This window comes from Schistocerca serialis, chromosome 2 (genome assembly GCF_023864345.2).
Source record: "Schistocerca serialis cubense isolate TAMUIC-IGC-003099 chromosome 2, iqSchSeri2.2, whole genome shotgun sequence".
NCBI lineage: Eukaryota > Metazoa > Arthropoda > Insecta > Orthoptera > Acrididae > Schistocerca > Schistocerca serialis.
In genome coordinates this window covers 997,112,829-997,138,341 of record NC_064639.1, presented here as the reverse complement: position 1 = coordinate 997,138,341, position 25,513 = coordinate 997,112,829, and the positions used below count along the sequence as shown (strand labels likewise).

The 25,513-nt window shown below is 41.8% G+C and overlaps 1 protein-coding gene across 1 annotated transcript in view; it reads right to left on the bottom strand.

Annotated features, from left to right (window-relative positions):
• The window catches only part of LOC126456582 (neuroligin-2-like), a 281,322-nt gene that overhangs the window by 210,176 nt on the left and 45,633 nt on the right, over window positions 1-25,513 (bottom strand). Inside the window, exon 3 of the mRNA XM_050092327.1 lies at window positions 3,363-3,526. Coding sequence (XP_049948284.1) covers window positions 3,363-3,526 — 164 coding nt within the window. The remainder of the gene's footprint in view (window positions 1-3,362; window positions 3,527-25,513) is intronic.

The window sequence follows — 25,513 nt, the reverse complement described above, 5'->3', positions numbered from 1 at the left end:
TCTGAAGTTGCTGGTGGCTCCATAATGGTGTGGGCGCTTTTTACGTGGAAACATGGAATAGACTGTACCCTCTGGTCTAAATGAACCGAACATTGACAGAAAATGCTTATGTTCGGCTACCTGAAGACCTACATCTACATCTACATTTATACTCCGCAAGCCACCCAACGGTGTGTGGCGGAGGGCACTTTACGTGCCACTGTCATTACCTCCCTTTCCTGTTCCAGTCGCGTATGGTTCGCGGGAAGAACGACTGTCTGAAAGCCTCCGTGCGCGCTCGAATCTCTCTAATTTTACATTCGTGATCTCCTCGGGAGGTATAAGTAGGGGTAATCAATATATTAGATACCTCATCCAGAAACGCACCCTCTCGAAACCTGGACAGCAGGCTACACCGCGATGCTGAGCGCCTCTCTTGCAGAGTCTGCCACTTGAGTTTGCTAAACATCTCCGTAACGCTATCACGCTTACCAAATAACCCTGTGACGAAACGCGCCGCTCTTCTTTGGATCTTCTCTATCTCCTCCGTCAACCCGACCTGGTACGGATCCCACACTGATGAGCAATACTCAATTATAGGTCGAACGAGTGTTTTGTAAGCTAACTCCTTTGTTGATGGACTACATTTTCTAAGGACTCTCCCAATGAATCTCAACCTGGTACCCGCCTTACCAACAATTAATTTTATATGATCATTCCACTTCAAATCGTTCCGCACGCATACTCCCAGATATTTTGCAGAAGTAACTGCTACCAGTGCTTGTTCCTCTATCATATAATCATACAATATAGGATCCTTCTTTCTATGTATTCACTGCAGATCTTCCTGCATTTCGCTGCAATTTTCTAATGCTGCAACTTGTCTATATACTACAGCATCATCCGCGAAAAGCCGCATGGAACTTCCGACACAACCTACTAGGTCATTTATATATATTGTGAAAAGCAATGGTCCCATAACACTCCCCTGTGGCACGCCAGAGATTACTTTGTCTGTAGACGGCTCCCCATTGAGCCACAGAGCTGGTCTGATATTCCGTAGACTCTTACAGTGCGGAACTGTATCGAACGCCTTCCGGAAGTCAAGGAAACTGGCATCTACCTGGGAGCCTGTATCTAATATTTTCTGGGTCTCATGAACAAATAAAAATTAGCAGCCGTCCATGGACTTAATGTTCCCAAACGATGATAGAAATTTTTTCGACGACAATGTGCCATGATATCATGCCATAATTGTCCGCAATTGGTTTGCATGACATTCTGGACAATTCGAGCGAATGATATGGCCACTCAGATCGCCTAACACGAATGCCAACGAACATGTATGGGACATAACAGAGAGGTGTGTTCCTGCACAAAATCCTGCACTGGCAACGCTTTCGCAATTACAGACGACAATAGAGGCAGAATGGCTTAATATTTCTGCATGGGACTTCCATCGACTTGTTGAGTCCACGCCAAGTCGAGTTCCTACACTACGTCAGGCAAAAGGAGGTCTTGCTATATGGTAGGAGGAATGACTCACCTCAGTGTTAAGTTCTGCGCCGGGCCGTGAGGAGAGTTTGAATGATTAACACTACTGGCCATTAAAATTGCTACACCAAGAAGATGACGTGCTACAGACGCGAAATTTAACCGACCGAAGATGATGCTGCGATATGCAAATGATTAGCTTTTCAGAGCATTCACACAAGGCTGGCGGTGGTGGCGACACCTACAACGTGCTGACATGAGGGAAGTTTCAAACGTATTTCTCGTACACAAACAGCAGTTTACCGGCGTTGCCTGGTGAAACGTTGTTGTGATGCCTCGTCTAAGGAGGAGAAGTGCGTACCATCACGTTTCCGACTTTGATAAAGATCGGATCGTAGCCTATCGCGATTGCGGTTTATCGTATCGCGATATTGTTGCTCGCGTTGGTCGAGATCCAATGACTGTTAGCAGAATATGGAATCGGTGGGTTCAGGAGGGTAATACGGAACGCCGTTCTGGATCCCAACGGCCTCGTATCACTAGCAGTCGAGATGACAGGCATCTTATCCGCATGGCTGTAACGGATCATGCAGCCACGTCTCGATCCCTGAGTCACAAGATGGGGACGTTGCAAGACAACAACCATCTGCACGAACAGTTCGACGACGTTTGCAGGAGCATGGACTATCAGCTCGGAGACCATGGCTGCGGTTATGTTGACGCTGCATCACAGACAGGAGCGCCTGCGATGGTGTACTCAACGACGAACCGGAATTCACGAATGGCAAAACGTGATTTTTTCGGATGAATCAAGGTTCTGTTTACAGCATCACGATGGTTGCATGCGTGTTTGGCGACATCGCGGTGAACGCACATAAGAAGCGTGTATTCGTCATCGCCATACTGGCGTATCACCCGGCGTGATGATATGGGGTGCCATTGTTTACACGTCTTGGTCACCTCTTGTTCGCATTGACGGCATTTTGAACAGTGGACGTTACATTTCAGATGTGTTTTGACCCATGGCTCTACCCTTCATTCGATCCCTGCGAAACCCTACATTTCAGCAGGATAATGCACATGTTCTGAGACATCAAGGGATCACCAATTTAATATTGGAGGGCAGCGTGGAGGGTAAAAATCGTAGAGGGAGACCAAGAGATGAATACACTAAGCAGGTTCAGAAGGATGTAGGTTGCAGTAGGTACTGGGAGATGTAAAAGCTTGCACAGGATAGAGTAGCATGGAGAGCTGCATCAAACCAGTCTCAGGACTGAAGACCACAACAACAACAATGCACGACCGCATGTTGCAGGTCCTGTACGGGCCTTTCTGGATACAGAAAATGTTAGGCTGCTGCCCTGGCCAGAACATTCTCCAGATCTCTCACCAACTGAAAACGTCTGGTCAATGGTGGCCGAACAACTGGCTCGTCACAATAGGCCAGTCACTACTCTTGATGAACTGTGGTATCGTGTTGAAGCTGCATGGGCAGCTGTACCTGTGCACGCCGTCCAAGCTCTGTTTGACTCAATGCCCAGGCGTATCAAGGCTGTTATTACGGCCAGAGCTGGTTGTTCTGGGTACTAATTTCTCAGGATCTATGCACCCAATGTCAGTTCTAGTACAATATATTTGTCCAGGGAATACCCGTTTATCATCTGTATTTCTTCTTGGTGTAGCAATTTTAATGGTCAGTAGTGTAATTGGTAAAGTGTTGGTCATGAACGGTAGAGATTATATCCCAGTACTGTCTGCAAACAGCTTTTAATCTACCTTAAAAGTTATAAATTATGGTACTCTGCAAAATTTCTGCCATATATTGATTTTATTTTTAGTTGACTCAAAAGCTGAACAGACAGAGGCGAAGCGACCGGTGGAGTACTGACCTCCCTGAGGCAGTCTACGACCCTCTCGTGGTCGCGGAAGAGGTCGGCGGGCACGGAGCAGTTGGTCTGACGCGCCAGGCGCACGGCGAAGCTGACCGGGTCCTCGACGAGCGCCCAGCTACTGAGCGCAGACCCGGACAGCAGCACCGCCCGGTGGAATAGCCCTGCAACACAGCCATGTACAGGGTCAGCTCAGAAACAAGAAGTCTACGAAAGAAAACTGAAAAACTCAGTAACTACGTCAAACCAGAAGGAATTTTTCGCAGCTCTCCCGTCTCACTAACTTAAAACACAAACCACTGTAACCACCCAGGAAACAGGGAATTAGTCGACTACCTTTATTGACCACTTCAGATTGTGTAACACTGTAAGGACTTAAATCATATGAAGTAGCCCACACCAAAAATTAACACGTTTTACTCACCGTGGGTCTGTATACTAAGTATCGCTTTGAAGAGAGGCCTTAATAAACGTAAGTGACAAACTTTATAGAAGTATGGCGTAGTTTAGTGTCTAGGAGGGTGGCCGCACATCCATCGCATCATAACTTTTCCGCTAGTATTTTGTAAATTAACCGAATTTTAGGCAGGATGTCGCTGGCGAAATAAAACGATAACCACTGTTTGGCTACAGTTTACGTGGTAAATTTGTAATATTATTGGATTTCTGATACTTTGCATATGAGATATTTGTCATATAAGAAAAGGACAGGCAACGAGCTGTAGTTCGTAAAGATGCTAAGCTTCACAGCGTGAGAGTAAAGAGACGAAATAATTTTTTTAATGTGCTACTAGACCTAAACGCGCGTCCAGCGTTTAAATACTCTAAATAAACACTAAGACCCGCTGGGCTCAGATATTTAAAATCATTGCCGCAGCGCTTGATAGCAATCAAGCCCCTACCACGTCGTAGCGGAGAAGCGAGGCAAGTGTCCCCCAATTGAAGCAGCTGATCGCCGCCATTTGCAGGGATGAATCCTAGTACTGGGGTTGTGATTTGAAGTATATGAGACGCAACAAGAGCAAATTGAAGCACAAATTAAACAAATGTTTGTTTTAAAAAATACTGAGTATTCGAGTCTATTTTAAAAGTATACTTAAATGAATGAAGTTTCCTAATTCCCGAAATACGTCTGCATAGAGACGCGAAATTTAAGAACGTAAGGCTCTTTCCCGACAAGGTGGAGCGAGTTTACATCGAGCTATTTAATGCAAATAGATAATTACATGAAACTTTTAAAGTAGCAGACAGTACGATTATTATTTAATTTACATAATCTTCCTGTCAGGTCCTGTTTGCTTTTTGCCGACTACTGTGTATATTTTGCACGCTTAGTTTTGTTTAGCACAGTATTGTCTACACTCGAATTTTGGTATGATTAATTGTAATAACCCATATCACTTTAAATACCATAGGAATTTCATTCGCACATTAGTTTTTAACACTGATAGCACCTCTGAAAGGGGTTGAGTTTGCAACATTTGATCAAATATTTGACCATTTACGAAGTATAATCACCACCTAACACATGTTCTGTATCTAAACGCAATTATTCGACCTGCCTCTGATTCATATTTAATATATATTTGATTAAAAATCTAAATACCTATCATGTGCCCAGTTCTTCATTCAGTTCAACTTAGTACATTAACCCTTTTAGTATTTTTAGTAGTTTATATTCAAATACGATATAAGTACTTGACATGCAACAAAGTACCTTTGTCTGTAATCGAACACTGCAACTTTTTCCCTATGTAACTTGCTATTTATGTAGCAGAACGTTTATTAGATACAGTATAAGGTGTAAATACAGACATCAGGTTAGGCTATAGAACAATCTGCTGTCACCTACATTTAGCATTTGCATTAATTGGCTTTGCAAACACTATACATTTTTCAAATGAGTTGGAACTCCAAATACTGTCGGTATAGCATCGTCCTTCAGTTGACGTCTATTTATATAATTTTCCATGTAACAATTCTCTTCAAAATGAAGAGAGCACAGCAAATGATTTGCTGCCGGTTGGAAGTTCTCTCTCCGAGTAACAACAATCCATTTCCGATTTAGAAAATAATTTGTAAGGGGAAATCTAAACAAAAACAAACGCTCGTGATGAATTATTTCTCCATGAAAATACTATATACAAGTAATAAAAAGTAACAAGCAACCAGTAATGACTGACCTGTGAAATGTAACATTGTTTCCGTCTTCGTCTTTGCTTCCATTCTTACTGTTACAATTAAAAGCAGCACACGAACGAATCATGTTTACGCACTGTTTCCCTGCAAATGGCGGCTTCTACCACGTTCAGTGTGGGGACGCGTCGCTAGCGCCAATCCGCGGTCTAGTTTTTATTTAGTAAGTCTATGATAGCAATAAGCCGCGAAACACAAGAAAGAACTATCTATCTTTTGTCAAGAAATATTCTAGAGACTTCATTATCCCTTGTACTTTTGGTCGCCGACGTGTTAAGACGTACTACATAGCATTGCTACAAGTTGTATTTTTATTTTGTGTAAAAACTATGTGAAACGACGAACAAACATTTCGGTAACTCGGGTGTGGATACAATGTACTTACGCACATGAAAGGACATTTAATTCTAAGAAGGAACGGACTGATAAATCAGCAATTATTGGATTGCGCCATTTACAAAAGAAATATCAGATGTAAGTCATGCATTTAGAGTGTATTTGTCAATGTGTAGAACTTTAAAGCCAATTTGTTCAAAACATTAAAATAATACGATGCAGTAATTTTCTTCTTATTCTTTTCTTTCTCTAATCAAAAACGATGTTCAAATTGTATATGAGCTTTGTTACAGGTTCGCTCTTTATCGCGGTGTCTCCATTGTATTTGGGAGACCACTAATGTGTTCAACTTCCGATCTGTTAATCTTTCTCTTATGAAATTCCTGTTAATCTTTCTCTTATGAAATTCCACTAATTTGCTTTCATTTCCATTTTTTTATTCAAATAGGTCCCTAAGGTAATTTCATCAAAGGTTCTGATTGCATGAAGGCAATCCGGGTCAAAAGGTCAGTTATTCGCACACTCAATCCGTACGTCTCCTGAACACAATCGAGAACCGACGCATCGGTGATCAATTAATTATCTCTCTCTCTCTTTTTTAAAGTCGTACTAAAGAACGGCCACACAGGATAGCCGTAAGTACGCAATCTAGCGTTAGGTTGCATTTTGTCATTAAATATTACCAACCAACAGTTACACATCACTATTATTAATAAGCAAGTTCCTAACGCCAAAAATTGTTTCTTTCATGCTTTCTTATACCTGGTGTGTGCAATACAAATACACTTTTCTTTTTATTTCTACTTTCAAGTTATAAGTCTGGCACTTTATAAAAACATCTTAATTTTCTGTTTATCCATGGTTTTTCATGAATAAATCAGAAATTAAACTCACTGCGGAAAAAGTTACGAGTCGTCACACTCGTGCCAGTATTTACTACGTCTTGAACACCACACTGAAGTTTAGAGCCAACGCTATAAAGTTTTTGTAAGACTACGAGCACAACAAGTAATTTTACAGGTCCATAGAATCGTCGGATGAACTACCTATATTCGTAATTTTGTTGGCTGTCAGCGGTCCTATCCGAACGAGCGCATACGATAGGCTCCTTTTTAACATTCACTCAACCCTTGGGAAGAACACAGCAACACATCTGCTGTTCGTATTAAACCAAAACTTTACATCTACATACAGGGTGTTCGGAAATTGCTGTCACAAACTCCTAGGACTTGGAGAAGGCAGTGAGTACATAATATTTTGAATATGAACGTACCGTTTCCTCAGCTCTGCTTGAGGAATTTCATTAAGCGTGACGTAATACAATCATTGGGTAACCATTGGAAAGGAAACATAACGAAACGTCCATTTATTGCTTAAGCACATTTGTTGGCATTAAACTCAAACATTACGTGTTTACATTAATCCAAAACAAAAAAGAACTCACTATACTATAGGTACAGAACAATACTGATGCATTACAATAACGGCTCGATGTGGCGACCACCAACGTTGTTACAGACATTGTACCTACGAAGCATGTTCTGGTACACACTCTCCATCCCACACGGTATCTCTTGAATTTCTAGTACAGCGACCAGAACTCGTGCCACTAGATCTTCCTCTGTCTCTATGGGAGTCTCGTAAATTAAACTTGGTTTACGACACCACAAGAAGTAGTCCTAAGCACCCAATCTGACAAGGAAAAACAATTCTCTGAGTTTTCCCTTTCCCTCGGCAGACGCGGATGCGTTACACATTTGAATTGAAATCTTCGTAGGACGGAAACGGTACGTTTCCAGACGTGGGTTCCTGTTCAAAATACTATGTACTGACTCCACTCTACAAGTCCTAAGAGTTTGTAATGAAAATTTCCGAACTCACTGTATATCACACACTCACGATTACACAGTTTCCTCTGACCTGTTACAATATGCCAATTTCACTGTGACTCGCAAGTATTCTGTATCGTCATCTTTTATTTGTCACACAAGAACTGTTGAATGAATAAGAACTGTATTAATATTTATAGCTACAACAAGTGCAAAATAATCCTGAGTGTCAATATATTACAAAATGGTTCAAATGGCTCTGAGCACTATGGGACTTAACTTCTGAGGTCATCAGTCCCCAAGAACTTAGAACTACTTCAACCTTACTAACCTAAGGACATCACAAACAACCATGCCCGAGGCAGGATTCGAACCTGTGATCGTAACGGTCGCGCGGTTCCAGACTGTTGCTCGGATTTCCTGCGAAACAGTCTCATGTTGATGCGTGGCACCAAAATTACTTGAACACTTTGCTAATGCGACGAATTATGCTAATGCGATGAATTATGAGTCAATCGGTAGGGTAACAGCGAGTAATTATTTGGCTTACTGGCGAAGGGTGACCGTGATTGCAGCAAAAAGTCATTAGAGACGAAGTGCCAGCTCGAATCAAGGACGAGAAAGGAAATTGGGCGTGCCCTTGCCTGGAGAGATTTAGGGAAGTAACGGTAGACGTAAAGTAGGATGGCCACACGTGGATTTGAACCGTCGTTCGACCGAATGCCTGTGTAGTTTGCTAACCACTACACCACCACACTTGGTGCGTGACTGTACATGATATCAGTGGACGCATTAGTGATGTCATTCTTAGTTAGTAAAATCTACTGGCGGAATATATTGACTGAATATTTAAAAAGCTACCGAGGGCAGTAACAGTTTGAAAAGCAATGGAAAGTAATTGTGAGAGTGTAATAAAGTTAACTGTTTATATAAAGATGGTTTGGTCGAAGCTTCGTTAGGAAGTATGTTACCAAAAATCAATAAACTAAGTAAAAAGATACGTACTGCTAACCTTTCCAGACAACATTTTTTCACTTACATTTGAGGGACTTGAATATTCGTAAAGTAAAGAGCTATGTTTTCGTATTTGACAACACGGTCAGATTCATTTAGCAACGAAGCGTTTCCTCTTCGTTAACCATCCCATACACACTTCCGATGGCCGCAATCATAAAATATAGAAGAAAGAAGGCTACAAGTCATAAGAAAACCACGATCAAGGGCAAATCCATATCGAGATGGCTCAATAGGAATCTAAATCTCCTGTCGTGTAAGTGCCAACCGCAGGAGGTACACTCTGCATTCGTAATTCATTGTATGAACCTCCCATCCTAACGGCAATCAATCAGCAAGGAGATTCTGTGAAATATGGCATATTGTGTGATAGGATATGAGAGAATTATTTACATATTTCATCGGTGAATAAGCCAGATGAAGATAAAACTAAAATATGACAGTAAACAACGGAGTGGATGTAATGAATGACTGCCTCAAATTCTATTTAAGTTTATTCTTTTTTCGTGTTGTGTGTTAGCCACTTAATACTTGTTATGGGGATTAACACTTATGACATACCAGAGTGTTTCCGTCTCTCCGTTTAACAAGAATGCTGTTATGGAACCATTTATGGGAATATCCTAGGTTCCAGTGGCCAACATGCTGACCAATAAACAACATAAAGGAGACTGTAAATACTTGGAACTAGCTAGACTGAATTGAATCGTTTCTTTTCACACAAAGTCGTTGTATAGTCACTCCATATTTTGCAATAAATGCTGCCTCTTTTCTCAAAACAAGGAAAGTACGCATACTACATAAAAGTAAACGAAGGAGTTAAAATGTTTTACAACTAGACAGTGAACTGAAACAGTGCAAGAAATATTAGATCAAGAGAAGAGCTGATTTCTGTAGCGACATCAACTGAAAGGGTTTGCACGACATGAAGACACGTTGACTGTATATAAACTGCGTTCCTCATCCATATTTATCCACGGTGCAAATGCGGAGACTATTAAAACAGTAAAAGTGAAACGAGGTAAAAAAAATTATCTTCGCATAGGAAGGAACAGAGGAAAAATGAATAATTAAAAATTAAACTATGGTGGTATAAGAATTTATGTTAAGTTCGAGCAGAACATGCCTTTAACTACATTTTTCCTCTCTTTGTAATGGGTGTTTCTCCGTAACAACTTGCACCAGCTAAATAAAGGCTATGTTTTCGTTCGTCTCTGTCGCTGGACAAAAAATTAATGCTTTCCTATACATATTCAAATATTAATTACTATTCAATCACACGATATTTAAATAATTACCGATTTTTGGTGTTTCATTATTAATTTGCGCTAATTATGTATGTATTTGAACTGTGTACCACGATAGTGTGGGAGTATTTAATGAATGCGAAAAGCCCACCAAACATTTCGCTGGAGACAACAATATTTTTGTGCAAATATTAGTACTTTCTCTAGCTGCATGCCGTATGTTCATACCTTCTCCACTCTTATCATTTTTGCGTACACACGTCATATACTTGTTTCTACGTTATGTCTGCCCTTAAAATTCTTTCCCCTCCACTGTTCCTTACAGCATCTTAAACGGAATGTTCTTACCCGTGCGTTCACTAAGTGGTAGAAGTAAGATAAACACTGTTCCAGATTATTACCGACATTAGAAACCCTGTAAGTGATACTACAGTGACCTGCTGTTGCAGGTGCTGACTTTAGTAGATCCATGAAATGAGACACTGCGGTGAAGCTTGTAATTTAATCCAGGACACTGGCGCAAAGACTGGTGATAAGAAACTTTATGCCACCACCTTTCCTCCTCTTGCCAGCCAATTATTGCCAGTGAAATGCTCCACTAGGATTCGAATAGGCTCCAGGATGACTGAATCAATTATTGTTTCCACTTTGTTTTAGATACCTGTCAGAAATTTCAGTTCTTGCTATGTAAATGGACAAGGATGTGGTGATATTTCTTTGTGTACTAAATTTGTGGAAGATGAAGCTTTAACTTGGTAACATACGCAGTCAGTTATTGCTCAATAGGGCACTGAAGATGCTGTGAGTCATGTGCCTCCTTATTCTTTTGAGTAGTGTAGTAATTATACTTCTTCCCTTTATTTTGCCCGCCGACTTTGATACATTTTAGAAAGCTACCGTAATACAGAAATAATAAAAAGTGTTCCTTATTTGCTTTTAGCGTTCCTTAAAAACTGTCGTTGCGCAAAAGATCATATTTGCGATACCAACTTCAGCGCCTGAGATGAAAATAACTAACTTAAAGTTACTGCAATTAATGCGCAGCGTTTTCTACTCAGGTATGACACAATCGTATTCAGCAGAAAGTCGACAGTTAGGGAACCTGTTCATGTGAGCGAAATATATGCAATAGCAAGCTGTTTTTCCCTTCTCTTTTCCACTGAAAAAAAAAAAAAAAAACCAGCACTTTGTTATCGTCCTCGCTCAACGACGTTTATGGAATCAGGAAACCTATTATCATACTAATCTGTGGAACACAATAACTAAAACTTCCCTTTGATGATATATTCTGATTTTAATGGCAGTAATTGAATGGGTTTTTGTTCTTCAGCCGTCACAATCAATTACGCATCGGAACCCTCATGCATACATGACACGAGCAGATAAATGTATTAAGCAGTGAAATAACGAGCACTGTCTGTTGCATGCAATAAAATTTCCTGCTGATAAGCTATATTTAAAAAAATTTACTATATTTCCGAGATATTGCATGTACAGAATGAAAGGCTGCGTTTATCGTTGCTGATGATTATCTCGCGATATTCCAGACTTAGATGCCTCTTCAGTAAACCGTAAATGAAACCCTGTCTTCCGAGTTTTAATTTCCGCACGGCTCCTTGGGCGGGGATCACGGTTATACAGCCTGTTTAAATCAAGAGTGGACCTAAAATTTAAGAATCGAAATATGATGCCTTTACTAAATACTTCACGGATTTGATCCTGTAATGCACATTACAACTGACCTCCGTCATATGAAGATTCATAGTACAGCCTCTGACTAGTATCGCATTCCTTTTAACACGTGCAATTTATTACGACATAGCGGTGCCTGTGTTATCAAGAAGTACGATGATTTGTTGCTTCGGATATGCGTGCAAGTCCAAAGCAACAGGCGCTGTAGCGATCACGGCAGCCGAGAAATACAGGAAATGTATTCTCAGTTGCGAATGTGAACTATCGTCGGCTGTATATTGGAATGACGACAATGAAAAGCTGTGTCGGACTAAGACTCGAAACCTAACTTTCCGCTTTACGCGAGAGATCGCCCTAACCACTCCAGCCATCCGAGCATGAATCACGACCACGCTCTAGCCTCCATATATCATCGTCCATGTGTTACAGCCTGCATTCGTGTGTTACGTACATTCCCGTCCAGGAAGAACATATTTATTGTCACTGTTGACATGCAAGCGGATCTGAAAGACCACTGCATCATACTTCTTAATAACATACACAGTTACTTAGCTTTAATTCGCCAAAACACCGGAGCCTATATATATGTTCTTCCTGGACGGGAATATATGCAACGTATGAGCGCAGTTTGTGAAACATGGACGACCACATATGAAGGTTTGTAGGTGGCCGTGATTTGTGCTCGGATCGCCGAAGCGGTTAAGGCGAGTGCTCGCGCGAAGCGGGAAATCCGGGTTCGAGTTGAGGTGCAGCACATATTTTCACCGCCGCCATCCCAATATACAGCTGACGGTCGTTCATATCCGCAACTGTGAATACATTTCCTGCGCTTCATTGGTTGCGTCTGATTGGCCAGCCGAAATCTGTATCTGTCCCAAACTGCATCACAATTACCTTAAGCGAAGTCTTTTGTTATGTGGGTAGCACTAATCACCACATTTTATGGAGCCGTTACAAAGGTTTTGCTGTTCACGATATATATAATAAATAATCTGCTGGAAAGGGTCGCAAACCCGATGTAGGTATTTGCGGATGATATCATGATTCAGGACTGTAGTAAAGTGCAGGAAGAACCGCAGACGATCGACGCATTGTTTTGGGACAGGCGGTTGGGTCGATTCGCAAATATATGTAACGTAAATAAATATACAGCTTGATTACACTGCCAGCGATGAATCAGTGGAAACACTAGCAACTGTCCAATATCAAGGAATATCCACAGGGCTGACTTAAAAGTGGACGACTACAACGAACTAAGCGCAAGATGCCTACCCAACATTTACGTACTAGCTGAACTCGAAAGAAATGTAAATTATATGGAAAAAGCATGGCCTACAAGCCCACCCGGCTAGCCGCGCGGTCTAGCGCGCTGCTTCCCGAGTGGGAAGGCGTGTCAGTCCCCGGCACGAATCCGCTTGGCGGATTAGTGTCCAGGTTCGGTGTGCCGGCCAGCCTGTGGATGGTTTTGAAGGCGGTTTCCCATCTGCCTCGGCGAATGCGGACTGGTTCCCCTTATTCCGCCTCAGTTACACCATGCCTGCAATTGCTGCACAAACAGTGTTTCCACGTACGTGTACATCATAATCATTTGGGGTTACACTCGTCTGGTATGTGATGATCCCGAGGGGGGTCGGGGGGGGGGGGGGGGGGGGGTGTCCACTGGGGGCCGAACCACCACCGGTGGGGTGGGTGGACTGCTGTGGCCCGTTGTGGTGTTGTGAACCACTGAGGGCTACAGCGGGACGATGCCTCTCCGTCATTTCTAGGTTCCCGGCTTAATACCCAATACACAATGGCCTACAAGCAAAATCTCTTTCGATCTATTCTTGAGCATTGCTGGTCAGTCTAGGACTCGAATCAGATATGTATGATTGACAGAGGAGTTTTGGAAGATACAAAGAAGAGAGGCCTATTTTAGAAAGTGCGAAAGCATTACTGAATTGTTAAAAATTCCGGTGGCAGGGGCTATAAGATATGCGCTTTGCTTTACAGAGTGTTTCTCCATCAAAACAAATCCGAGAACTTACGTTTCAAGAAAAACCAAGCAACGTTTTACTCCCTCTCACATAGAGTTCGCGAAATGACCACGACGGCAAAAATCAGAGAAACGAGATCTCCTACGGGACCTACTGGTGGCAGTCAGTAAGCCCAAAGCGCGGTACCGGCGGTAGTCTCCCGGTGGGGTGTTATCCAATAGATGTAGACCATGCTCCATGCCCAACCGTAGAGTTATAATCTGTCATTATTTTCCTCTCAGACGTTCCAAATACGAGGGTGCAGTGCTTAATGCATAGGCAATGTCTTACAGAGTAAAGAAAACGGCAGGAGGGTGGCACTCATAGCGACCAAGTCTGACGTCTAGATGCAATATTCACTGAACAGCACTTTGTTCTATATTTGTGGCGGGCCGTTTCTCCAGACGCTACAGGTACAAAATCAATCCTTTCATTCTGAAGCAGAACGCACGCAACAATAAAAGCTCTGTGGTTTGGACGAGGGCTCAAATAATCTGAACCTTAGCCTTTCGCCGGCAATGCCATCATCAGTTGAAATCAGTTACCAGTTCATCAGACAATTCAAATGGCGCAAAGGCATGCCACGGTAAATCGATAAACTGTAGCACGTCTTTCAGAAAAAGATTCTGATACGCGGAACGAGCCAGCGAGAGCGTGCGAGTGTGCTGGAAACGTGGGATTTAACAGTACAGCGCGAGGCGAAGTGGAGAGTGCTGTGTGGCAGTTGCGGTACAGTATTAGCCGGTGTCGTCCTGGTTTCCAAGGCACCTGGGTCCGACAGAGAGCGTAGTGGTCACATAAGACGCGGGGCATGGAGAGTGGGACGCTGGTTGGGACGTCTGGTTGGAACGAAGCAAAGCGATCCGAAGGGACTGGTCTATCTGCAGTAGGATCGGCTGCTGTATATGTGACCTCTCGGAATTACGTCCTACTGACCTTCCTGCCTCTGCCACTCAGATCAGTTCGTTTTCAACGCCGACTGAGAATCCGGTGGGGACATACTTTGTGTGGAATAATTCCAACTACGGTTCCGTTTTTGTGACGCAATTAAGCGGTGGTCGATGTAGGTTAATTCAATGGCTAGTTCATGGCTCCGCACTTACGGTTGTCCCCAGAATCATAACCGTCCCTAGATGTACTGTCGGTAGCCTCTATCTGACCAAGTTCTATGGAGTGGTTCTGCTCAGCCTCCCTATATTGTTTTCCCGCGCTAGTGGTACTTTTGTCCGCTCTCACGTATTCTATGCATGATAGTTCATAATGTCCGTGCCTACCTGGACGGTAACCCGCAGTTGCTGATTATTTTCTGCGCAAGACATTAGTGCTGCGGCTATTGATTTTACATTTTTATTTGTGCATCTTAAACTGTGAAACCGTCTAGGTCTACATGCCTGGGGCCGCTCTATTGTGTAACTTGCTTGCTTTTCGCTGGAAGATTAAAGCGCAAATTAGTCGGTAGAATAGGAACACATTCGATCTGGGGTGAACTTATTCCATTTTTAAAAGCAGTGTGAGCGAGTCTATTTAAATTTTCTGGAACTTTCTACTACTTTGTGCGCTCTCTTCTCCAATGTTAAATTTTATCATTAGTCTAACCCTACCTCTTTCTGGAGCTTCATCGCAAGTAGTTTACTACTACAGGGGAAGGAAAGGCAGGTAACTTCTTAACACTAATTATTCATTGCGTTCTTTCCTCGCTCGCCTGAAGATTTTGTTTCATCAATCTGTCCTAAGCTGAACTCCCTCCCGATATTGCGGTAGGAGCCTTGAATTGGTATTTCATTGTTATGCGTTTTATAAGAGTATTTTGTGTGTTATAAACATGCTCTGCTCCCGCGCTTAGCCTAAAGGTCAGTGCGGCGGCCAGTTGGCCAGCTGGCACCGGACGTTATAATATACTCCCGCGTGGGCGGCTGAGGCGATTTGCACTAATTCTGATGTTGCTGTATTTATGATAGCGCTGTTATTCTGCTGTTGTTCTTGTTGGTAACATTTTATTTCAAGTTCGGTACAGCTATTGGAGCGCTTGATCTTTCCCTTTTTGGGTTTCTGATTAGTAAAGTTAATTGTCACTCCTAATTGCTTAATGATCCTTGTTAAATTACATTCAGTTTGGGTGTTGGTGTACTTCAGAATAATTGTTCAGTTCTTATTTCAGGAGCTCTAACTAAGCCTAAGGGCTTCAGGTGTATATTAATCGAAATATTATCACTACTAAAACTGCTCTAAATATCCTCTGAAAATAGCTTTTCAATCTTGTTATGTAGTTTTAAGTAAACTGTCTCATGTATTTTACGAATGGTGTTTAATCATCATTCGGGTTCAGCCCTTCCAGCTCTTGAGCTATCAATACATCGCAGGAAGCGAAATGAAAATACTGTAGTTCGAGACCCAGTCAGGTAAGATAACTTTCTGTCGGCCTCTATCCTGAAACTAAACTAACTTTTTGTGTTTTCCACACGTTCAGTCCTGATTTCGTGTGCACCCAGTATACCTGCTTCCCTCACAAACTGTGGGGAATGTATATTACAATTTCTATCAGTAGAAACTGGAATCGTGTTCTGAAAGATCGAAATCAAATCCCTCTGCAACCACTATAATTTAGGTTTCGGGCTGACTTCCAAGTGGGGGACCCTGGTTCAGTTCCAGGTACTGTAAGGGATTTTCCCTTGTGGGAGTGGATACGGAATGCACCCCACCTCATAAGGCCACCTGAGGAGCTACTCGCCAGATTAATAGCAATTTCAAGGTTAAGAAACCCGATAACGATTGGGAGAACGGTGTCCTCCTCTATAATGCATCCAATGACGCGACTGGCAGACGATGACACTGCGGTTCGATCGGGTTCAATTGGCCGGTCAGGGCTAGAACGGCTAGAATTTACCTATACAACCTCACTTGACGTGTAAAAATTAGTTGCTTTTATGTTCTTCCGACGAGTCGTTTGTGAGGTACAGAAAATAGTGATAACTCTGTTATCACTGGTGTTGCGTGTAAAATGATATACTACCTCTTGTTTCTTTTCAGTACCTCATACGTCATCGAGGATGGAACTGATGAGAAAGAGTGTACGGAAAGGAAATTAAGTCATTCTTGTACGAGATACCCTCCGCGAGGCACTATGGACTGGTTTGTGATATGAGAATGCTAATGTTGATGTATACCTCACTGAGAACTAAAGTTTTAAGCCATCATGTTAATTTGAGCGAACTAGTCCTGCCTCTTATCAATGAGAAAGTAAACGCCTTGTCCAAACTCGAAAGAAGTTGTTGTTTCTACTGCCAGATAGTTCAGTTTTTCCCTTCCATCGCTTTAATTTATGCTAAAGAGTTTCTAACGATGTCACAGTCGAAGAGGAATTACACATTCAGCTGAGGAAAGAACATTTAGCACGGGAAAAGAAAACAGTGAATTCAGAGAAGGTAAACGAACATTTAAACTGTCTGAACTGCTGTTACAATCTGTCTACCGTTGTCGTTTACCAACAGCTTTAGATTAGAGTGTTCATGAGCGTCACTGCTTGTACATAGATGTAATATGATAATTGTTGTGAAAATAAAGGAAATACCGTAAATTTATATTAAAAGCTGTTACTGTAATAGTTTTATTTGCACTGGCATGCGAATTACACTGTAAAAATGCGACCGCGGTAATCTAAATATTTGAAGCTCCTACGTCTGGAAACGAACTGAAAGCAGTATCGTAAGCAAAATCCTAAGAGCGATCGGAACGCCCTGAAACGTACTGAAAATTGCACTTCATCAATTTAAGTTGGGCGGAAGCTGCTAGAAATATTAACTTCTTTTTATTACTTAGGCTAGCGCCGATTTATACAGCAGTCGCCATCTTCTCCTCTTTAAGTTACAACAAAGTGTCGGATTCAGTTTGTTACAAACGTTATGTTTACACTGCGTTTACACTGTGTTTTGGCAAAGTGAAAAGTATTATTTACAAAAGTAGTATTTGTGTGTAGTTCTCAGTAATTCGTGAGAAAGAAGCAGCAGATAATAATGTACAGATGTTCCTACATATACATATCACATAAAATTGAGACTAGAGTAAAGAATACCCGCTGCCGACGGCACACGTGCTGAAACATATTTGGGTAATATGATAAAACAGCGTTCTGCATAACAGGCGAACCATATGTAACGTCTCTTGTTGTTGTTGTGGTCTTCAGTCCTGAGACTGGTTTGATGCAGCTCTCCATGCTACCCTATCCTGTGCAAGCTTCTTCATCTCCCAGTACTTACTGCAACCCACAAATCCATTTCCCTTTTTAAATTTTCTAATCTACCTGCCCGGTTAAGGGATCTGACGTTCCACGCTCCGATCCGTAGAACGCCAGTTTTCTTTTTCCTGATAACGACGTTCTCTGGAGTAGTCCCCGCCTGGAGATCCGAATGGGGGACTATTTTACCTCCGGAATATTTTACCCAAGAGGACGCCATCATCATTTATCCATACTAGCAAAACACATATTACATGTGGTTAAAAAAAAGGAGAAAAGAATAACTGAACTGGATGATTGTATTTGCGTGGACAACGATTGTGTGAACTTTATGTAATAAAGACAAACCATTATGTGTCATGTTTTGTTCTTATATAGAATTATGTACCGATTTTTTTTTAAGATAATGTGTGTTTCGGCGAGTACTGAAGCAGCCACAGACGATACTTATTAAATATCAAACGAAGATGAGAATATGTCACAACAGTTATAAATAGTTGTGACCGAACATTAATTTCTCTGTCGTCTTCTTGTAGTTACGTGAGTAGGAAGAACCTGTGACGTTATATTTCACGCTTGCGTAGCATTCTTTTGTCAAGATTGAGAGAGGGACGCCATTAGACATTGATTTGGAAAGGTGTGTAATAACTTAATCTTTAAATGTTTTGAATTGAGTTACTTAGTGAAAACTTGCATTATGATTTGTAATAAGCTTGCCTGGTACTTTGACCCATCCCTTTAAGACATTTTCAGTTATTTAAATATTATTCGAGGTGCAGAGCTGGGCTACGAACGAACGAGCCGCTGCCGCGGCGCCTTCAAAATGCATTAAATGAAATCAATCATACCGCAAAGAAGCTGGCAGGTAATAGTGAAATAAAATTATTTCTTCCAGCTTTCGGAATCGCAGAGCAGAGCAGCAGATTATATGATCGGTTTTACAGGTTGGCGCGGGCTGCTGATAATATATTACTAACAGTGCAAAAAGATTATTTACCTTCATAACATAAAAGAAATCTTGCTGTGCGTAGTTCTCGTCTGGCCAACTTCATAGTAAAAACATCTTTTTCTATCACAATGGTCTCATGCTCTCGTGTTAGTCGTGGTACTTATTGGTGTTTTACTGTTAACAAAAATCCACTGCATAATTTTGATGTTGAACAAGCATTGCGTACTGTAACATCAGTACTGATAACGAAATAATTTTCAGTAACCTTCTCAGTCAGGAAGATATGTTGGACTTCATGACGAGTTTCAGTAACGAAAAAATGTTCTTTTAATAGAAAGCCAGATCCAGAACAATAAGAACATAATCTATTTTGTTTTGTGGAAAATTAATGATCCAAAGAAAGTCACAGCACAGCATCACTAAAAGGTATTTCGGGGCTCTTTTCGTAGCAACATATTTTATTTCATATATTAGTTGTTACGCATGTAATAATAAAACAAAGCAAATAATTGAGAGCCAGCGAAACATATATCCAATACTTCTGTGCTTTCATGTAAATTAAGATAGAAGATAACGCTAACTGCACATTATTAATTTCGTACCACTGATTTACTATGTCTGTTATTTTTGTCGTTTTGTTATGCTGTATACTGTAATGTTCCGAGTTCTTTTTGTATGGCAGCTGCAGTTATTCGTAGATTTTGTATCCTGTTGATCATGGCTTAGAAGTAAGAGTGCTTGTTTGCCTGTCGATGGCATGAATTAGTACGTATGATATTTTCATTTATGTGATTCCTATAAAGTTTGAAACTCTGTCAATTATTTCAGTGTTTGTGAGGTCCAGGAAATTAACTCATTGTCAGTTCCTGCTTCCACGATGAAGTGCATTTTAGGATGTAGTATATTTAGTGCTTGACAGATGTGCTGAATGTCACGTTCATCTCCAAGCATGTGCTCCACATAAAATAATCAGTCCTCAGCTCGTGGTTGTGCGGTAGCGTTTTCGCTTCCCACGCCTGGGTTCCCGGGTTCAATTCCCGGCGGGGTCAGGGATTTTCTCTACCTCGTGATGACTGGGTGTTGTGCAATGTCCCTAGGTTAGTTAGGTTTAAGTAGTTCTAAGTTCTAGGGGACTGATGACCATAGATGTTAAGTCCCATAGTGCTCAGAGCCATTTGAACCATTTTGAACATAAAATAATCGACAATTTTCTTGGTTACCAAAATTGTGAGTGCATGTATTGAAGATATCTGCTAAGGTGATGGCGGTACTGCAGCCCATGGCTACTACGTCAGATTGAGAGTATTTATTATTGTTGAATTCAAAGCAATTTTTTGTTACCTCATGGACTGGTATATCTGTATACAGACTGGCAAAATGAAAGGATACTAATTTTTCATTAGATAGAACTTTGATGTACCTTATTTTTTATCCCAGTATAAAAGAGTTTTTCTTAATGTATATAACTTAGAGAGTAATCTGTTGTTTTATTGCTTTTAAGTTCAGGGGAACCATTAATACAGTTAACTACTGGGTGATCTGGAATATGAGGCTGATGAAGTTTTGGATGACCATGTAATCGTGGTCTTCTTGGCTTCATTTCAGTGCTTTGTCTTCTTTGAAAATCTATACATACGTTATGAATGAAATGATAATTAACTGAAGACCCTAAGTTGCCGACAGGCGCTGATATACATCAACGGGGACACTTGAAAATGTGTGACCGGACCAGGACTCGAACCCTGGATCTCCTGCTTACAGGGCAGACGCTCTATCCATCTGAGCCAGCGAGCGCACAGAGGATACTGCGACTGCTGGGAGTCATCCCTTGCACGCTCCCCGTGAGACCCACATTCCCAACTTAATAATGTCCACACACTACATTCGTAGTCGGCCGCGCTGGGTACCCGTGCGGTCTAGGGCGCCTTGCCACGGTCCGCACGGCTTCCCCCGTCGGAGGTTCGAGTCCTCTCTTGGGCATGGGTGTGTGTTGTCCTTAGCGTAAGTTAGTTTAAGTTACAGTAACCAATTTCCAATTTACGTAGTGCCCCTACCCCTAACACTCATTACTCGCGGCAGACAATCTTACCGATTCCCGTAAGAGTTCGAGTAATGCGTGTGCATCCACACAGAAGAAGGTCAATGGCCGGTTAGCCTTAACTATATGAAGATGGTATGTGATCCCTCTTACATGTCCGAAAGAACAGGTATCATCTTCATATACTTATGTTACGTCACGCATTTATTATGTTTTTCGCCTTGGCTGCATATTTGTTGGTAGGATCTCTAGGGTTATTTATTGTTATTAGATATGAAAAAAGTCTTTTACTTTACTTATACAATTATTCAGTTCAATTATGACAAGTCTATTGCCATTATCTGCCTTCATTGCTATTGCTTGGCTGGAGGTGAGTTTGTTATTTACGTTGGAGTTGAAGATGAGGTGAGACGTTCTATAATCATATATTCTATGTCGTTGGTTTCTTTCATCTCTATCTGATATTTTTAGTTAGTATGTTTTTATTGATAGTTTTGCAGTGTCGCCGCCTATTTTAGTAGTTGCTATTGTATTTTTTATGTTTACTCTGTTTAGTTGCAGTTGGATATAATTCAGTCCTTGTCGCACAATGTTTCTTCACCTGCTCCAAACGTAATGTTTTTAAAATACTTTGTTTTTGGATAAAGCTGAATTGACGAGGGAGATGTGGGTAGCGGTTTTATCGTGCATTTTTGCTGGTACTTCAGTTTAGGTAATTTTTTTTCTCTCGGTGTAAGTATAACTTATCAGTGTTAAGTTATGACATGTGTAGCTAATTTAATATCTATGAATCTAAATAGATAAACCAATATTAGTGGAATAAAAGTCTGCTCAATTGTAGATGAGCTACATCTAATTCATTATTTAATGAGGGTTTCTTGTTCAGTTTCTTCGTTAATTCTCGCTGCATTTGTGATTTGGTTCCAGGCATCTTCATCTTCATTGATGTTATAAGGCTGGGTGTTGCAATGATTCTTATGTGTTTGAGACAATTTTACTCTGGCGACATACCATATCGAATGTTATGTCTTCTGTTACTTTTAGTTATTAAACTCATTAGTACAGATGATGATTGGTTTGTGGGGCGCTCTACTGCGCGGTTATCAGCGCCCGTGCAAATTCCCAACCTTTGCTCAGTCCAAACTTGCCACATAACATGAATGATGATGAAATGATGAGGACAACACAAAAACACAGTCATCTCGAGGCACGTGAAAATGCCCGATCCCTCCGGGAATCGAACCCAGGAGCCCGTGCTCGGGAAGCGAGAACGCGACAGCGAGACCACGAGCTGCGGACTCATTGGTATATACAGGGTGGTCCATTAATAGTGACCGGGCCAAATATCTCACGAAATAAGCATCAAACGAAAAAACTACAAAGAACCAAACTCGTCTAGCTTGAAGGGGGAAACCAGATGGCGCTATGGTTGGCCCGATAGATGGCGCTGCAATAGGTCAAACGGATATCAAATGCGTTTTTTAAAATTAGAACCCCCTTTTTTATTACATATTCGTGTAGTACGTAAAGAAATATGGATGTTTCTGTTGGACCACTTTTTTCGCCTTGTGATAGATGGCGCTTTAATAGTCACAAACGTGTAAGTACGTGGTATCACATAACATTCCGCCAGTGCGGACGGTATTTTTGCTTTGTGATACATTACCCGTGTTAAAATCGACCGTTTACCAATTGCGGAAAAGGTCGATATCGTGTTGATGTACGGCTCTTGTGATCAAAATGCCCAACGGGCGTGTGCTATGTATGCTGCTCGGTATCATGGACGACATCGTCAAAGTGTCCGAACCGTTCGCCGGATAGTTACGTTATTTAAGGAAACAGGAAATGTTCAGCCACATGTGAAACGTCAACCACGACCTGCAACAAATGAAGGTGCCCAAGTAGATGTTTCAGCTGCTTTGTCGGCTAATCTGCACGTCAGTAGCAGACAAATTGCGCGAGAATCGGGAATCTCAAAAACGTCGGTGTTGAGAATGCTACATCAACATCGATTGCACCCGTACCATATTTCTATGCACACGGAATTGCATGGTGACAACTTTGAACGCCGTGTACAGTTCTGCCACTGCACACAAGAGAAATTACGGGACGATGACAGATGTTTTGCACGCGTCGCTCACAAACAGCGGTAACGTAAACCGGCATAATATGCACTACTGGGCAACGGAAAATCCACGATGGCTGCGACAAGTGGAACATCAGCGACCTTGGCGCGTTAATGTATGGTGCGACACTATGGGAGGAAGGATAATTGGCCCCCATTTTATCGATGGCAATCTAAATGGTGCAATGTATGCTGATTTCCTACGTAATGTTCTACTGTTGTTAATACAAGACGTTTCACTGCATGACAGAAAGGCGATGTACTTCCAACATGATGGATGTCCGGCACATAGCTCGCGGGCGGTTGAAGCGGTATTGAATAGCATATTTCACGACAGGTGGATTGGTCGTCGAAGCACCATACCATGGCCCGCACGTTCACCGGATCTGACGTCCTGGGATTTCTTTCTGTGGGGAAAGTTGAAGGATACTTGCTATCATGATCCACCAACAACGCCTGAAACATGCGTCAGCGCATTGTCGGTGCATGTGCGAGCATTACGGAAGGCGAACTACTCGCTGTTGAGAGGAATGTCGTTACACGTATTGCCAAATGCATTGAGGTTGACGGACATCATTTTGAGCATTTATTGCATTCATGTGGCATTTACAGGTAATCACGCTGTAACAATATGCGTTCTCAGAAATGATAAGTTCACAAATGTACGTGTATCACATTGGAACAACCGAAATAAAATGTTCAAACGTACCTACGTTCTGTATTCTAATTTGAGAAACCTACCTGTTACCAACTGTTCGTCTAAAATTGTGAGCCATATGTTTGTGACTATTACAGCGCCATCTATCACAAAGAGAAAAAAGTGGTCCAACTAAAACATTCATATTTCTTTAGGTACAACACGTATATGGGGGTTCCTGTTTTAAAAAAACGCAGTTAATATCCGTTTGACCTATGGCAGCGCCATCTAGCGGGCCAACCATAGCGCCATCTGGTTTCCCCCTTCAAGCTAGACAAGTTTCGTTCTTTGTAGTTTTTTTCGTTTGATGCTTATTTCGTGAGATATTTGGCCCGGTCACTACCAATGGACCACCCTGTATTCTTCCTGGGCGGGAATATATGTAACGTATGAGTGCAGTTGGTGAAATAGGCGACCACATATGAAGGTTTGGATGTGGTCGTCATTCGTGCTCGGATCACCGAAGCGGTTAAGGCGAGTACTCGCGTGAAGCGGGAAATCCCGGTTCGAGTTGAGGTTCAAATAGTTTTGAGCACTATGGGACTTAACATCTGAGGTCATCAGTGCCCTAGACTTAGAACTACTTAAACCTAACTAACCTACATTTCTCCGGACTCCAGACTGATCTTCCCCGTGGTCAACTTCTACCAGTTTTTGCGTTCTTCTGTAAAGATTTTTTGGATATAAATCTAAAAATAAAAATAAAAAACTTAAAATGCGATCACGACTGAACTGAAGTAAGTTATAGTATTATAAAGATAGCTGTTTTTCCTGGAACAATGTTCCACAAAATTCTTGCCAGTGAATTGAAGTCCGCCAGAATATTAATACACCGAGATAATTATATGAGCCAACTGATTCAAACTGCGACCCATTGCTATTGTAGTCATAGTATGCTATTCTTGTCCGTTTTGTGAAGTGCACGAAGTCACTTTTCTGTACATTTAACGCAAACTGATTCTCTTAACACCATTCTGAAATGTGAAGTCCTGACTGGACGGTTGTGCAGCTTTTTTCCAGACAGAAGCTCAGTATCACTGATATGATAGTAGGGAACAAAAGGGGAAAATGAGAACAGTACAGCTCATATTGAGCTATATGTAAGTCGTTCTTCCAAAGTACCATATGCGAATGGAACAAGAGTTGGGGAATTTATAGCGGCACCGTGACTTGCTGAGTACACAGGATACTGGCTTACCATTTTATACACTATGTACATCATCATCTGCACTATTACTCGTAGATGATGTTCGATCTCTAAACAGATTTCCATCGTCGAAAATCGAAGCAGCTACATTCACAGCGGTCAGCACATTACATCTACGAGGTTATGAAAAGCAGCAGGCGTTAACGACAGCGTAAAAGAAGATTTCCGATTCTCTTGCGCTAGAATTTAGCACAGTATTCACCAGGCCGTCCTCAGGGAGTCACACCTAGTGATACGTGGCTGGCGACCACTGGGTCCCGAGCTGAGTCCTGGCATTGCTTCCACTTACTTATGCCAGGCTCCTCACTTTTATCTTTCCTATCTGGCCACCCTCGGCCAGCTCTTGTTCTTTTCCGACCCTGACGCTATTAGGTTTCGAGGGCTAGGGGTCTTTCATTTTCCAACCTATACTTTTCATGCAGCGTCTGACCCGGAGCGGGCGGCTGCAAAAGGCGTCTGTATCCCATGTTAGGGGCGGCCTCCAGAACTGCGGAAGGCAACGGAATACCACCGCAGATTATCTTCTCTCCGTAATGCAGTCTCCATTTTATGCACAAAAAATGGCTTCCTCTCAT